A 14,153-nucleotide genomic window follows, 5' to 3' on the forward strand; every position below is an offset into this window, starting at 1 on the left:
TGGAAAGTCACAACTGATGTTTAACTTTAGAAAGCTCTGTGTATCCCTGAGCAACTCTCTTGAAGCAAAACACATTGCAGCAGAGATAGACTGACAAACGTTATTTCTAGAGGTGTCAGCTGTGTCTGTCATGCAAACATTGTGGCTTTTGGATCTCTGCTTTCTATCTCTATATGCTGTAAAATTCATGTGAAGGCCAGGATCTGGGGGTGTTGAAGTAGGGCCTGGGGCTCACAGCACCAGGGAGTGCATCTGTGCAGCAGCTCTGTGCATTTAAGTGCACGTGGCTCTGCCCAGACACAGGGCTTGGTTATTGCTGGCTGCGGTTGGCAGTCATGTGAACAGTTTTTTCTAAATAATAAGTTTAAATTTCATGTAGTTGCTTCATGAATAAACAATCCCCTTTAAAGGCTCAGAGGCAACAGTGGATTTCATGTTAACAGAAATCAATCGGATTGGAAATCCACATACCTCCAATTTTTGTTCATTTAAATGCAACTTCTGAGAAGGTGTTTCTTTTGCTTTGGAATCTTTGGAAAAAATGTGATAGACACAACAATGTAGAAGGAAATAACCGTAATATGAAATTATGTTAATTTCTGTGCGTTGTTGATACCATATATACTCTACTGCTGTCCCTCAAGTGATGTGAGAAGTGATACCACTTGGAAAGAAATATGCTGCATAGCTTAATATCCACAGCAAGCATCACAGATTATGCACATGATTTTCATTTATAAGCAAGGCTATATGATTTGGCATTCAGGGGCAAACACCATTGCCCGTTAAGGGTGCTCCCTGGACACATCCTTTATAGTATCATAACATGGCAGAATGGTGTAGTCCAAGTTGGTTTTGTGCAGCTGTGACAGTTGTCTTTGGCTTTGTGCCCAAGTCGGGGAATCCACAAGGGCTCTTATGCTGCAGAGGTTATCTATAAAGTGCAAGTGAGAGGAGGAGTGGGATTTCCCCTCTGTTCTTGCACAGAAATTTGTTGGCTTGGAGTAGGTGTGTCTTAAGGTCATTTGGGTATTAGGTTGTCACTTGGATGAATCTTTGGTGTATAATAGTGGAGCTGAGAATATGTCATCCCACCCTATACAGCATCAAGAATTCAGAATCCTGATTTCCTTACAGTAAAATCAATCAAAATCAGGGTAGTAAAACAGTTTAATTCTTGAGAACTTTATGCTTCACTCAGTGCTCGACACTCAGCATGATATGTCAGTCTTATTCCAGCTTTATTTTGTAAGTCAGGAGCAATACATGTAAAGACTTTTATAATGTGGTGCTTTATGCCTGTTGATACTTCACGGTATCTAATCTGTTCCGTTTATCTTTGCAGCTTTCACAGTTTATAGTAAATGCAGGTGGAGTTGCTGCTGTGATTGATTGTATTGGCAGCTGCAGAGGGACTGTCAGACTGCCTGGCATCATGATGCTTGGTTATGTAGCAGCTCATTCCGAGAACCTGTCAATGGCAGTGATTGTCTCCAAGGTTAGCTATCACTTTGCCTTCTTTCTATAATTCTTCAGTGGTATTCTGAGTAAGAGATACAAATTAACATAGGCAGAGCACACGTTTTGTGACAATTATACACTTGCTGTTGATTAATGTACTTTCTTGTAATATTGTGGCTTGCAATGTCTGAAATAGTGGTAACCTGATCAAAGGTGGTCCTTACGAAGTTGAACCTTTTATGAAATGTCTTGGATTAACATACAGTGTATTCCACTACAGGATTTTTCTGTGTTGCAATTGAACGAGTACAAAAAAAGTAAGTCAGTGAATTTCTATGGTCTGTTTCCTCTTAAAATGAATATTTGTGGCTACATCAAAACCCTTTTTGAAACAAGAATGTTTTATGGCACATTCTTTATTGCACTAGCATGACTGTGCTAGTACTGCTAGAGTAGTCTTGCAACAGAAGTCTGCGGATTTGCAGAGACCTCAGTTTCTGAAATGTACTATGGTTTGATTCAGCTGTGCAAGTGGTATTTCAAATGAGATAAGCTATTCGTTTTCAGATTTAAATAAGTTTTGCGAGGCAATGAGATAGAAGGGAGATGCAGAAGGGTCATTTGCAATATCTGCAATAGCTGAAATTCGTGTCTGAAGTAATAATGCTAACTAATGACATTAGGAGGAAGGGATTAATTTCACTGAGTGTTGTTGGCCCATTTTCACACCAGCAGGCTGAGGGAGGTGATTCTCCCTCTCTGCTCTACTCTTGTGAGACCCCACCTTGAGTACTGTGTTCAGCTCTGGAGACCCCAGCATGAGGAAGGCACGGACCTGTTAGAGCAGGTCCAAAGGAGAGCCATGAGGACAATCAGAGGGCTGGAGCACCTCTCCTATGAAGACAGGCTGAGAGAGCTGGGGCTGTTCAGCCTGAAGAAGAAAAGGCTCCGATATAGCAGCCTTCCAGTACTTAGAGGGGACCTACAGAAAAGATGGGGAAGCAGTGATAGCATGAGGGATAGCAATTTTAAACTAAAAGAGAGTAGATTTAGATCAGACATTAGGAAGAAATTATTTACTGAGAAGATGGTGAGGCACTGGAACAGATTGCCCAGAGAAGCTGTGGATGCCCCATCCCTGGAAGTGTTCAAAGCCAGGCTGGATGGGGCTTTGGGCAACCTGGTCTGGTCTTTAAGGCTCCTTCCAACCCAAATCATTCTATGATTCTGTGATTTAAAAGGAAACAGCTAAGCAATAAAAACAGGATCAGAACTGTCTTCTGGTAGGAATGTATGTTAGAAAATGGAACTTGCTACAACATAACATCAGTAAGTGCACAGAGGAGGTAATGAATGATCAAACAATTCTCTTTTGCATTTGAAAACTGAAGAGACAGATGTTTCTGGCTTGCTCTCTCTGGAGGTCCATCTTCTGTGGATGGCCCATGTCTCACCCTTGTCAGTCATACCTAGAGCAAATATTCTTCTGCTGTTAAGTGCTTGAAGTTAAGCATGACAAATGCAGGTTTAAGTTCATGAGGAAGCACCTAAGTGATAAATTTTTGAAGCGTAGTAATGATTTGATTGCTACCATAACGGAATGGGAATGCACTGAGAGGTTTTGTAGGGATCTTCAAAATCTCATGAAATGTTTTAATGAATGATCCCCAAAAGAAACCTGAATAAACCCAAAGCCAAAAAATAAATAAATATTGCTTCGGGGAAACTGAGTTTTATTGAGTGGTGCATAGTGCTGAAGACAGGGCTTGGTAAACTGGGACCATTTGAAAATAACACATCTAAGATGTTGTGACATAAAGTTATAGTTCCATACTGCTCTATTGTCTCCTGGAAAGGATGAATTTTTAAAAGTGACTGTGTGTTACTGGACAAACACTTCATCGTGGTCTTCTGCAGTGCTGTGTCAAAAAAAAAAAAAAAAAGCACTTCAGTCCTTTGCAGTAATAAAAAGTGGAAGATAAAACATTGCAGATTAACATTTTTTTTTCCACTAGTTCTAGTGCATATAGTCCTGTTGTCTGTATTTGAGAAGGATCTTGGAAAAAAATATGAAGGGAGTACAGGAAAGAATAAAAATAATCAAGGGAATGGGAAAAAAAGATCTAGTTAGGGATTTAGTAGCTTTGCCTCACCTAAAATAGTGTGAAATGATACCTGTTGAACTATCCTGGACATAAAATAGTGGCTACTGAGTATCTCCATAATCCTGTGGAGAAAGGAAAAAGATCGTGACCCTGAACCAGAAGAACTTCAGTAACAGCTGGATGCGAGTGAGGTATTCTCCATCTCTTGATGTCTTCATGTCAAGAGCTGAAGCCTTTCTGGAAGTTATCAGATACATCAAGCATGAACTACTGAACTCAAGAAGAGGTTTATGAGGTGAAATGTAGTGCTGTGACTAAAAGAAAGTTAAATGACTGAATGATTGAGCCGTTCTGCTCTTAAACTGCTGTCATAGATTCATAAGCACTACAACTCTTTTATTTTCAGTCTAACAGAATGAAACCTTTACTGTTAGTACAGCCTGAATTATGTGATGTATTCCCCTCATCCCTTAAAGTTTGTGTGTTAGCTCCATCTGACTTAGAATATTGAATCTGTTTCCTTTTGTTTAACCAGATTTGTAAAGATTTCTTCAAAATTCTTGCTAGTCATGCTGATGGCAAAATATGACAACACTAGCAAGTGTTCTCTTTATAGCTTATTTTAGAAGAAGAGAGAACATGTTTCTTTTTACAATCAATCTACCAGTTTAGTTGTCCTTTCTTGGTGTAGATTTGTAAAGGTTGTGCTTTTGGTTAATGCTACAGGGAATACCACCACTGTGTACCTGCTTGGTAGAAGAACAAGAAGATCATCTTAAGGCAGCAGCTGCTTGGGCCTTGGGACAGGTTGGAAGACATACTCCTGAGCATGCACGTGCTGTTGCAGTAGCAAATGTCCTACCCACACTGCTTTCTATGTATATGGACACACACAGTTCAGAAGATCTTCAACTGAAAGCAAGTATATTCACAGTATCTGCAGTATGACATATTTATTGTAACCAACAAGTCTAACTGCTTAAAAACTGTTAAATGGTAAATGCTTTTATTGATATTCAATGAGTTGTGGATTTCTTGTGTGGAGGGTGTCTGAAGGCTGTGTGGCGTTTTTTAGGACTGGTTGGTCTTAATGGGTGTTCCTACAGTGCCTGCCAAATCATTTGGTACAGCCAGAGCAGTATAGTCCCTCATTTTTTTCCTACTTTAGATCAGAGCTGTGTACACCCATAAAAGCCGTAATGTAGGGCCTTCCCTCTGTGGCAGCTAATAGGGCTGGACTTGGGTAAAATGTAGTTTTAAGTATTATATGACAGGATATGGTCTCCCAGGTTGTACTGTGCCTCTTTACAGTCCACCAAAGTAAAATGAATTCCAGATCTGTAAAAGAAGAAGACAATTTTGCATTGTAATTTTCAGTGCTTACAAAAATATCAAGGCCAAATTAGCTGTACGTACAGTCCTACGCAATGAGGTCATTACTGCTTCTCGTAGCCAGCATTGAGTCTGTTTTCAGAAACTAGGCACTGACATACAACTGTTCCACTGTCTCTCTTTCCCTTTCCGCCTGGATAGTCGTGCACCTTGCTATCCCACACCAGCAGATTCTCCTAATAAGTGACTTCTAAAATACAATCTTTTAAACTGTGTTTTGATTTAGCTTTATTATTATATTACAGTACTTCAATTTACTTAAAGGATCTACTCCTGGTTCTGTTGTAGCCAAAGTAAAATTGCCATTACTTTGACTGTAGATAGCATAATAAAAATATGATGCACTGTAGGTTTGAGGTTTAATAAATCTAAGTAGAAAATTGATCAGAATTCTGTAAGAGTATTTTCAGAATAAAAAGTATGATGTCCATCAGGTCACTCTAACAAAGAATCAATTTGGTCAGACTTCAGCGATATGTAACATGAATTCTTGTTGTTTTCATTGATGTCTTACTATAGTAATTTTATTTTGCATTTCAATAGACTAAAAGAGCATTAAAGAACATACTTCAGAAATGCACATATCTTCCAGCACTTGAACCATTGCTGCAGGATGCCCCTCCCAATATTATGAAACACATTGTTGGGCAGTTTAGCAAGGTAAGAAAAGGCTCTGCTTGATGACTAATGCATTCGTTTCCATTTAGCAAGAAAGCTATCATTCCAAAGGTGGGGCATCTGTAAAGGTCTTAGTTTTCTAGGATCCTTAAGCATCCCTTGCAGAAGAAGTTTGAAGTGTTGTACTTTGTTGTCTGATAAAACTGGATGCTGTTTTATCTGGAACCTGCTATAATTCATCCTAAGACAGTGAGGAAACAATTGCTTATAAGCAAGGTGGTTCTTTTCTTCTTTGCCTCTTGAGATTAAGTGAAATACTAACTCATGTGCAAATACTTTCACTGAGCCAATGCATCACATAAATCCCAGTTATATCTGTTTTAGACAAAGTACAAGCTGTCTGTACAGGACAGGAGTTGCTTAAGTTGGATGTTTTACAGTAACCTAGAGTGCAAAGACTTCATCGTTTCCGTCCTCATTAATTTTCAGTCTCAATTAAGAAAGCTCTACATCTTTTCTCGCCTGTCAAAATTGTAACTGTTTATTGTTCATTACATCATTGATTTGAGCACAGCATGTAAAGAGCAATACTGTTTAATCAAAACATTTCAAATTATTTAACTAATTCCTAAATAAACAGGAGACTTCTAGTTATGTTTACTAGCAATTGGGGATCCTGCTTAACTATAGACTTTTCGTCTGTGCAGTTTAATCTGCTTGGAGTATAATGCAGTATATGCAGTGCGATCTATTTGCAGGGGTACCAGATTCTCTTGGTGAGGTGTGCTTTCTGGAAATGGCCGAGTAAAACTCTTGATTGGTAATCAATTCTTCTCATCACAGATCTGGAAGTACTGCTGTTTGTAGTGCAGATTGGAGGTTTGCTCAGAATGCAGTGCCTTTGGCTTTTGTGTGCTAACTAGAACTATCAAAGAGTTGGGTGTGTAGTAATTGGTTACGCAGTCTATATACATTTGAGTGTTGTTTGCTGTTGAGGTGATTTTGTATCCTTTATATCAGCTGATGTTTTGTTTATTTTTTCTTCTTATATATTGTATTAAAATGTACTTGTCAAGCATTTGTTATTCTAAAGTATACATTTAAAATTAAGTTCTTTGCACTAAAAGCTTTTCTGCCTTTTTTTTTTTTTTTTCTTCAGTCCTGTAGCATAATTTAGGAATTTCCTATTTTTAAACCTGAGATGTATTAGTTTTGTTGGCTTATTTATAGCTCAGTAAAAGCCTTATTTCTGAGCTGTGCTTCAGGGTGGGATGCTATGTGTTTTCACTGCTGGACTGTCTCATTTTAGCGTTGCCCTTTCCAGGGTCTTTACAATTCTGTGCTGTCTCAGTTTGGACTTGGGGTGGGGAGAGCCTGTCTCAGAGGTGTTGTCTGTCTTTAGAGCCTCTTCCAAGAAACTTTTCTGCTGTCTATCCTGCCTGGGAGTCACGGTGTGGAGGAAGAAGGCAGGGAAAGGGCCATATCCTGTCTCCTTGCTAGTTCCTCCTTGGCAGTTCTTGAGGGAGGTATGTGGAAACAGCTGTCTGTTTAGTTCCCAGAATGAAACGACCACAGTTGTTCCCGACACTTCTCTGGAACACAGTAGAGAGAAGTCTCTATGCTCTCCTTGTTTTTCCTCACCTGTCTGTTGATTTTGTGCAGCCTAGAGGGACCAGAGAAATGAAGGCTGTTTGCCCATATGCGTGACAGAAATTTCATCCTTCTTTTCCTCCATCCTTTTAGGTAATCCCTTCCTCCTTCAAGGCTCTTGTTTTACACTGACACACAGTCAAATTTATGGCTCGATTTGTCCAACCAGGGTGAAGGCTTACAAAATGCTTTTGCCCCCATAGCCCCATAGTATGTAGCTCTCAGGGTTGGCTTTAAACCCATCTGTTTTTGTTGTAGATGCAGCTGACATCTTGCATTATCTTTTTTTTTTTTTTTTTTTTTTTTTAATATTATTGCAGCCCTGTGGGCCTATGGACTACATGCTGTCATTCTCCATTGCCTGGCCCAGCCCCCACCTCTCTCCCTTTCGTCCTCTGGAAAAAAACTGCATATTGGCATCACTCAGGGAGTGCAGAATGTATTGTCTGATCATTTCTGCTTCTCATCCCCTTTGGCTGCAGAAACTTAACATTTTTGCTTTGTGTGTGTATGTGTGTAAAAGGCTTCCATGGCTACACAGTGTGTTGTAGGATTTTAATATCCAGGAATTTAATAGTAGCGTGTAATGCTTCAAGGCTGCATTGTTCACTTGCAACAATTCTCAGTATTGTTTTCACGCAATAATCTATACTAGATCATTATGATGATATAAAATTCTGCTCTACAATTAAACTGTGGGAATTGACATAAAAGACCTGAATAACTTGGTTTAAGTGGAACAGATGCTGTTGTTATTCCATGTTAGTATTCTGTTTTTATTATCTGTTTAATCTCCACAATCATATTGTCTCTGTAGGGATAATTCAAGAAATATTACTTATGGAGCAATAAATGTTCAAATCAGAATTTGTATATATGTTACGTATTAAAGTACATGTTAAATTACATTATAACAATAAAAGGTTGGTTTATTATTTTTGCTGTATACCTGTGTGTTAAAATACAGTAGTCATTACAGATATATCTCTGATGTGTTCCACTTTAACTGTTCTCTGAATTAAAAACAGATAAGCAATATTTGAGCCCAGTAGCACAGAGATTCCTTTAAAATAATATATTCTTTTTATGTACTTTTCTGTGTGTAGGTGTTACCACATGACAGTAAAGCACGTCGTCTCTTTGTAACAACTGGTGGACTTAAAAAGGTTCAAGAAATAAAAGCAGAACCCGGGTCACTTCTTCAGGAGTATATCAACACTATTAACAATTGCTTTCCAGAGGAAATAGTAAGGTAGGGAAAATGAAATCTAAAAAAAAATCCATACTTTTAGATGTTTTTCACAGTAGCAATACAAAGTGAGGATTTAAAAAACTGAACTTCTACATGACTTTTGTTTTTAATCAAACAGTGTAACGTTTGGTTAAATGCCCCAGTGGTAACCACAGATTTTAGATACATACTTTTGAACGCTTCCTATTTTCTGATTGTTTTGGGGAATAAATTTCTTTGTTTGTAAATAAAGCCCAAATAATCAGGCTGTTGCAGGAAACGGAGATGAAAAGCTAGTCCTACGCTACCCAGATGAACCCTGAGTCTTCAGCACAGCCACTCATAGTTATGAATGTCTAGAGCAAGTTTAGTTTATCTTGGTAACTTATCTGTGGATTTCTCAGGTATTGGTGAATCTTTGGTTACATCCTTGACTTCCTTAAGCGCCTGTCTGAACTAGTGTATTCAGAGGCTCCTTTGAAACTTCCTCTGATATACAGAGGGTGCAGTTGCTCTGCCCACAGCTGCCCTTCCTCCCCCAGCCTCATCATGAGGCTTAAGTGTTATATAAAAGGACCATGCACCAGCTGTCTGCACCAAGTTGAACTTTGCCCTTAATGAATACAGAAACACTATTAAATAGCTTACAGTCAAAATGTCACCATCCTAAATTGTAATAAGGAGGTAAATGCCCTCCTAGATTCTAGATCCATTTACCAGTCCTTCACTCCATCAACACATCAAAAGGATGTTGTACTCATGCACTCCCTCTACAGGCTCTGAAAATCTGCATCATCAATTTTAATTACGGCAACAGAGTTCTTTAGCTAATAGCTGCTACAGACAGTCATGCAAAATGAAGCCCAGTGTGTCTCCACAAGGAAAAGCCACTGGCTGTCAAATGGGTAAAAGCAAAATCATAAAGAAACTTCATTCTGCAGCTACAAGTACCAATACTTAAAAGGGAAAGAAGACTTCTGCTTACACTTCTCTGGATATAATTAATGTTTTCCTGTACCATCTATTTTATTTTTCTGTAAATGAAGCAAGCCTACTTATGGAGGCGGAGATGTAACAAAGGAGGGCCGCTTCGAGCATCTCCTGGTTGCCTCTTTGTGCTACTGCCTGGTGGTGTTTCTGCTGTCCAAGGCACAGCTGATATACTAGGCTCCAGGTCTGGGTTTGTTTTGGAGACTGTTATTCCAAGCCGTTTACAGACTGAATATGATAACAGTGTATTGAAAAGTTAGTTTTACTATTGGAGAACTATTGAGTTTTAAAAAGACTTTAAAAGGTTGTATTATGCAGAAATAATTCAGAAAATGAAAATCTTCAACATAAATGGATCCTTCTTTAATGGGAAAGCATTGGGGATTTTTACTTGAATACATTTTAGGCATGTACTACGTAGAAGTGTGTTCCTTTCTCCTTATAGTTAAGGCTTCCGGGGTTCAGAGGTGACATCTTAATATGCCTGCAAAACCAAGAATGTACTGTGATGTATGTTTTTAGAATAGCATGATAATAATTTTCAGATACTCTTAACGTGGAAAACAAGGACTAAATGCAGCTTTGATGATGCTTGCATATTGGAAGCATGTAGTTGGTCCATTGTGGAAAACCAACTGAATGACAGCAGGACAATAATGGCACCATAGAGTTCTACTCTAGTGAAAACCTATTGGATAATCTCCATCATTGAGCTGACACCAGAGACGGAAGGTCACTGTGATCATTTTTTTGTTGTTCCAGAATCAATGTCTCTTGCAGTGATGTAGCCTTCACATTAGCTTTGGGGTGTGTGCTTATGTTTCACAAACAGCAGTAGGCTATTTTTCTCTGGCAGCCTATGAATCAGTGTAAACTCATGCCTTTTTATTAAAGAACCTAATTTCAATAGACTTTAATATCTACGTTTCCCAATAAAGATGATGCTTGTGGCTGCTGAACCTCTCTTAAAATTTGCCACTGCCCCAAATGAAGCCAACATCTTTTTTTGAAAAACTGACTTCCAGTTATAAATGATAATGTAAGTTGAAAAGCAGACTTACATCACTCTAGGAGAATAACTGTAGAGTTTTTTGACCAATGTTTAATGCTAGGATTTTTTCCCGATCGATAGAAATATGAATAGTTCCATTACTTAGCACAGAACATGCTTTGTAGTCTAATGCACAAACAATATGTTTCTCTTTCAGGTATTATTCCCCTGGATATTCTGAGATACTTCTGGAACGGGTGGAAAATTACCAGCCAGTTTTATAAACTTCAATTTTTTATTAGCGCTGTATTTCACATTTATGCTTTTATGACTGTAATACAAATACAGCTGTTGAAAGTCTTGTTAGATTCTGAAATCTCCTTCTACTGTTTGAACCACTGAAAGAGCTCAGCACTTCCAGCAAGCTGTATTTTGTTTCTTATAAAATCATTGCTAAGTTTTTGTTCCTATTTGTTTTTTTTATCTAACTTTACTACCACATACTGCAGTATATATCAGTGGAATTTCATGCAGGGGTGATGATTTATCACAAAGCTTTTTTAGAGTCAGTCATTTCCTCTTCCTTCCACAAGAAAGGTTTGTTATTATCTCATTCAAATTTTATCCTTCTCAGTACTTTATCGATTTTTTTTCCCCTTCTGCCTTTGCATATTGTTTAGAGCTTCCCAAGCTTGAGAGCAGGAGAAAAAAGTTGTCCCTTGTGTCTTTTCTAATTAGGGAATCCATTCTGCACTGAGATATTTCCTACCATTACCTTTCAGAAAGTGAAGTGATATGATTTTGCATCTCGAAACATGCTAATAGCTGCTAAATAAAGAGGTAATCAAATCTGATGATGATAAAAGGGCTCTGTTCTGCATGCTACAAGAGTGTGGTGGTCCGGCCATGCTAGATAGTACACCTACTGCAGAAGTCCTCATAATTAAGGCAGGATTACTTGGAGGGGTGGCACAATACATTGTTTGGTGTTTGTGTCATTGTTCGTCTTGGAAGGGACAGAGTGAACTCGGAGCTTCCCTAGGTACAAAGGGAGAGAAGGACCCTGTGAGGTTCTGCCCCATTTGGGTCAGCAGTGCTTGGACAACTCAGGAAGAGAGGAGAATTGCTTGGCTGCGGGAATACTGTTAGCAAAGCTTTGAGCTCATTCAGAGAAAACCTGAGGATACTGGAGTCCCACTGATTTGGTGCACTAAGACTGCTCAGTACTTATTCTTCAAGTGATGAAACTGCTGCAGAATTGAGTAGAAACACACTTGGAACTGAAGCTTACAGATCACGTAGACGTGGACGTTATTGGAGGTATGAACTGTTAGATGTTAGAACATCCAGGAAATATTTGTGCCCTCTTTTGTAGAGTGAAAAAACTATTATATGTTTCATGCTCTTTTGGTGTACTGTAGCAGCAGGGAGCATCGTACAACGCTTTAGTATTCATCAAGTAATAGGTAATTGTCACTTACTATTTTTTGTTCTGCTAACCATTTTTCGCTTCTTAGTTTGCAGCAGTTTCTATTTTTTTTTCTTTTTTCCCAAAGAGCAATATGCAGCGTTTCTGGAATGGGATGTTGAAATGCTGGCAGCTGCAAGGGAATACAATACTTGAAAACCCCTGCAGGAGAAACTTGTCTACTTTCTTAAACATATTAACTGAATGAGTTTATAAAACAGGGATAGTCTCTTCTATTACTTGTAAAAAAGAGAGCAGAGGCTTACTGCAGTTGGAAATGATTTAGAGTGTGTTTTCCCTGCCAAATTCCAAATGACTATTTTCTTCTTGTCAGCATATTTTTCAACAGTTCACAAAACCATTGATGGGCTATCTTGTGCTAAGGTTTAGTTCTACAGAGGGCTATACCACTGGTCTGAGGCACTTGGTGCTCTCAGACTTGTCTGAGAGGCAGGGGATGCCCAGTAGCTGGCTGTATGGCACACAGCTGAGATGGAAAACGTTGGTCTCATGACTGCTGATGTATAAAACCACACCACCTGGGTTCTTGCCTTAGCCTACACCAGAAGGAGAAGTCTTAGAATTGACTAACCATGTGGCTTTTCCTTTTTGGTTTTTATATTTTGACGTTATTGATGTTACAACACCGGTGGAAAAACATCAGGTCTATTAAGAAAATCATTGTAATACTCAATAGATTTTGCATTATTTGCAAAATGCATTATGGATATTTAAAAATGAAATGTTGTACAATCTCTGAGAGAAAATGTACTGCAAGGGCTCCCAGAGAGTCTTGAAGGATCTGAAGCCCTTATTTTCCCTAATAGAACAGAAATCCTGTAGTTGCAGGGCAGATGGGAGGCAGGATAGGCATTTAGCTGTGTGCCTGAAGCTGTGTTTTATTTTTGGGAGCACAGCCACAACACACAGTGCTAATGTATGTGTTCTGTGTGGAGAGAGCCAAGAGGCTTCAGTCTCCTGACAAAGGTGCTACACTGTAGTGATTCCACAGGGTTAAATTTCAATGCCTAAACCATTTGTCCACAGTTTTTTTTGCAGCCTTTTACTGATTGCTGACAAAGGAAATGATTGCACAAGGCAAACCTTCAAAGTGATTTGATTTTGCAGGGTGCAATCTCAATCAGATCTAGCGTAAGTACATCTTTACACCAGTTGCACAGTTCTGTCCTAGGCTGGTGGAGCTGTTTGGCCTCTTGTTGCGGGTCTCCCTCCTGGATGATGCCACATCTCATTAGGCTGTGGCAGTGCAAAGTCCTCTCCTGCATACTTGGAGAAGCCCTCAGCTCTCCTCTGCTGGCAGGCTGCTGCCCTGCATTGTACACCCTGTGGCTGGAAGCTTATCTAGTGGTGCACATCTGCACAAGGCAGATCTAGGCCTTTGCAACAGAATTATCACTAATTTGTATTTTAGGTTTACTTTACTAGGGCAAGAGTTGCCTTTTTTTTTTTTTTTTTTTTTCCCCTATACTATTTCACGGGCTCCAGTGTATGGTGTTTCTGTTCTGCCCTCTTGTTTGACTTAACTCGTCATCTAAAACTATATTAATGTTTGTAATTGCTACTCTGGCAAGCTTCAAGTGTGTACCATTTGTCTCAATTTCATAGAATAAAATGTAGATTTGCATTTTAATTCATTGTGTAAATGCTGTTTTCATGCTAGTTCGTGACTGTGATGCTAGAGAAGATGAAGAGTAGGCTCATTTTGCAGCTGAGCCCGACACCACCTCTGAATGTTTGTCTCAGCATACCACTCAACAGTGCCTGACTTTCTCCTTCTGAGCTTAGAGACATACAATGATTTCAAGTAAGAATCCTTCTCACAGAGGTGGCTTATTAAGACACACAAAGAAAATTAAGCCAGTGCTTTGGCAGAAGTGAATGTAAGCAGAGACAGCCCTTAAATCATTTTGCCAGTTGCTTTGACTGCAGTATGGAGACTTTTGAACCCAAGTCTTTAAAGGCTTTCTCTGGGGGCCCAAGCTATGATTTTTGTCTACATTACTACATCTATTATTATATCTACAGATGTAAACTACAGCCTTGAAAGAACATGTGGATGTGTAAAACTTCACCATATTTCATTCAGTGGATGGATTAACCGGCCTACAAAAGCTTCATTCTTTATATGAATGACTGGAACCCAAGAGGATCTGAAAGGGGGAAATTCAAGGAGTTCTACTCTTGTGCATATAATATGTTCTGCATTTCCAGAGGGGTTTACCAAAG

The 14,153-nt window shown here is 39.0% G+C and overlaps 1 protein-coding gene across 6 annotated transcripts in view; it reads left to right on the forward strand.

Annotated features, from left to right (window-relative positions):
• SPAG6 (sperm associated antigen 6) overlaps positions 1–13,557 on the forward strand; it is a 37,655-nt gene extending 24,098 nt beyond the window's left edge. For 4 of the 6 annotated variants that reach the window (XM_027450637.3, XM_038175165.2, XM_027450638.3 and 1 more), the window contains 5 exons: positions 1,346–1,498; positions 4,293–4,484; positions 5,502–5,618; positions 8,333–8,478; positions 10,656–13,557. In XM_027450637.3, coding sequence (XP_027306438.1) covers positions 1,346–1,498; positions 4,293–4,484; positions 5,502–5,618; positions 8,333–8,478; positions 10,656–10,722 — 675 coding nt within the window. In that variant the 3' untranslated portion in view covers positions 10,723–13,557. Of the gene's footprint in view, positions 1–1,345; positions 1,499–4,292; positions 4,485–5,501; positions 5,619–6,978; positions 7,103–7,238; positions 7,259–8,332; positions 8,479–10,655 lie in introns of those variants that run through there. The other 2 variants (XM_038175164.2, XM_072033694.1) reach the window with 2 other exon arrangements.
• The last annotated feature ends 596 nt before the right edge of the window (positions 13,558–14,153 follow it).

This window comes from Anas platyrhynchos, chromosome 2, assembly GCF_047663525.1.
Source record: "Anas platyrhynchos isolate ZD024472 breed Pekin duck chromosome 2, IASCAAS_PekinDuck_T2T, whole genome shotgun sequence".
In the NCBI taxonomy this organism is placed as follows: domain Eukaryota; kingdom Metazoa; phylum Chordata; class Aves; order Anseriformes; family Anatidae; genus Anas; species Anas platyrhynchos.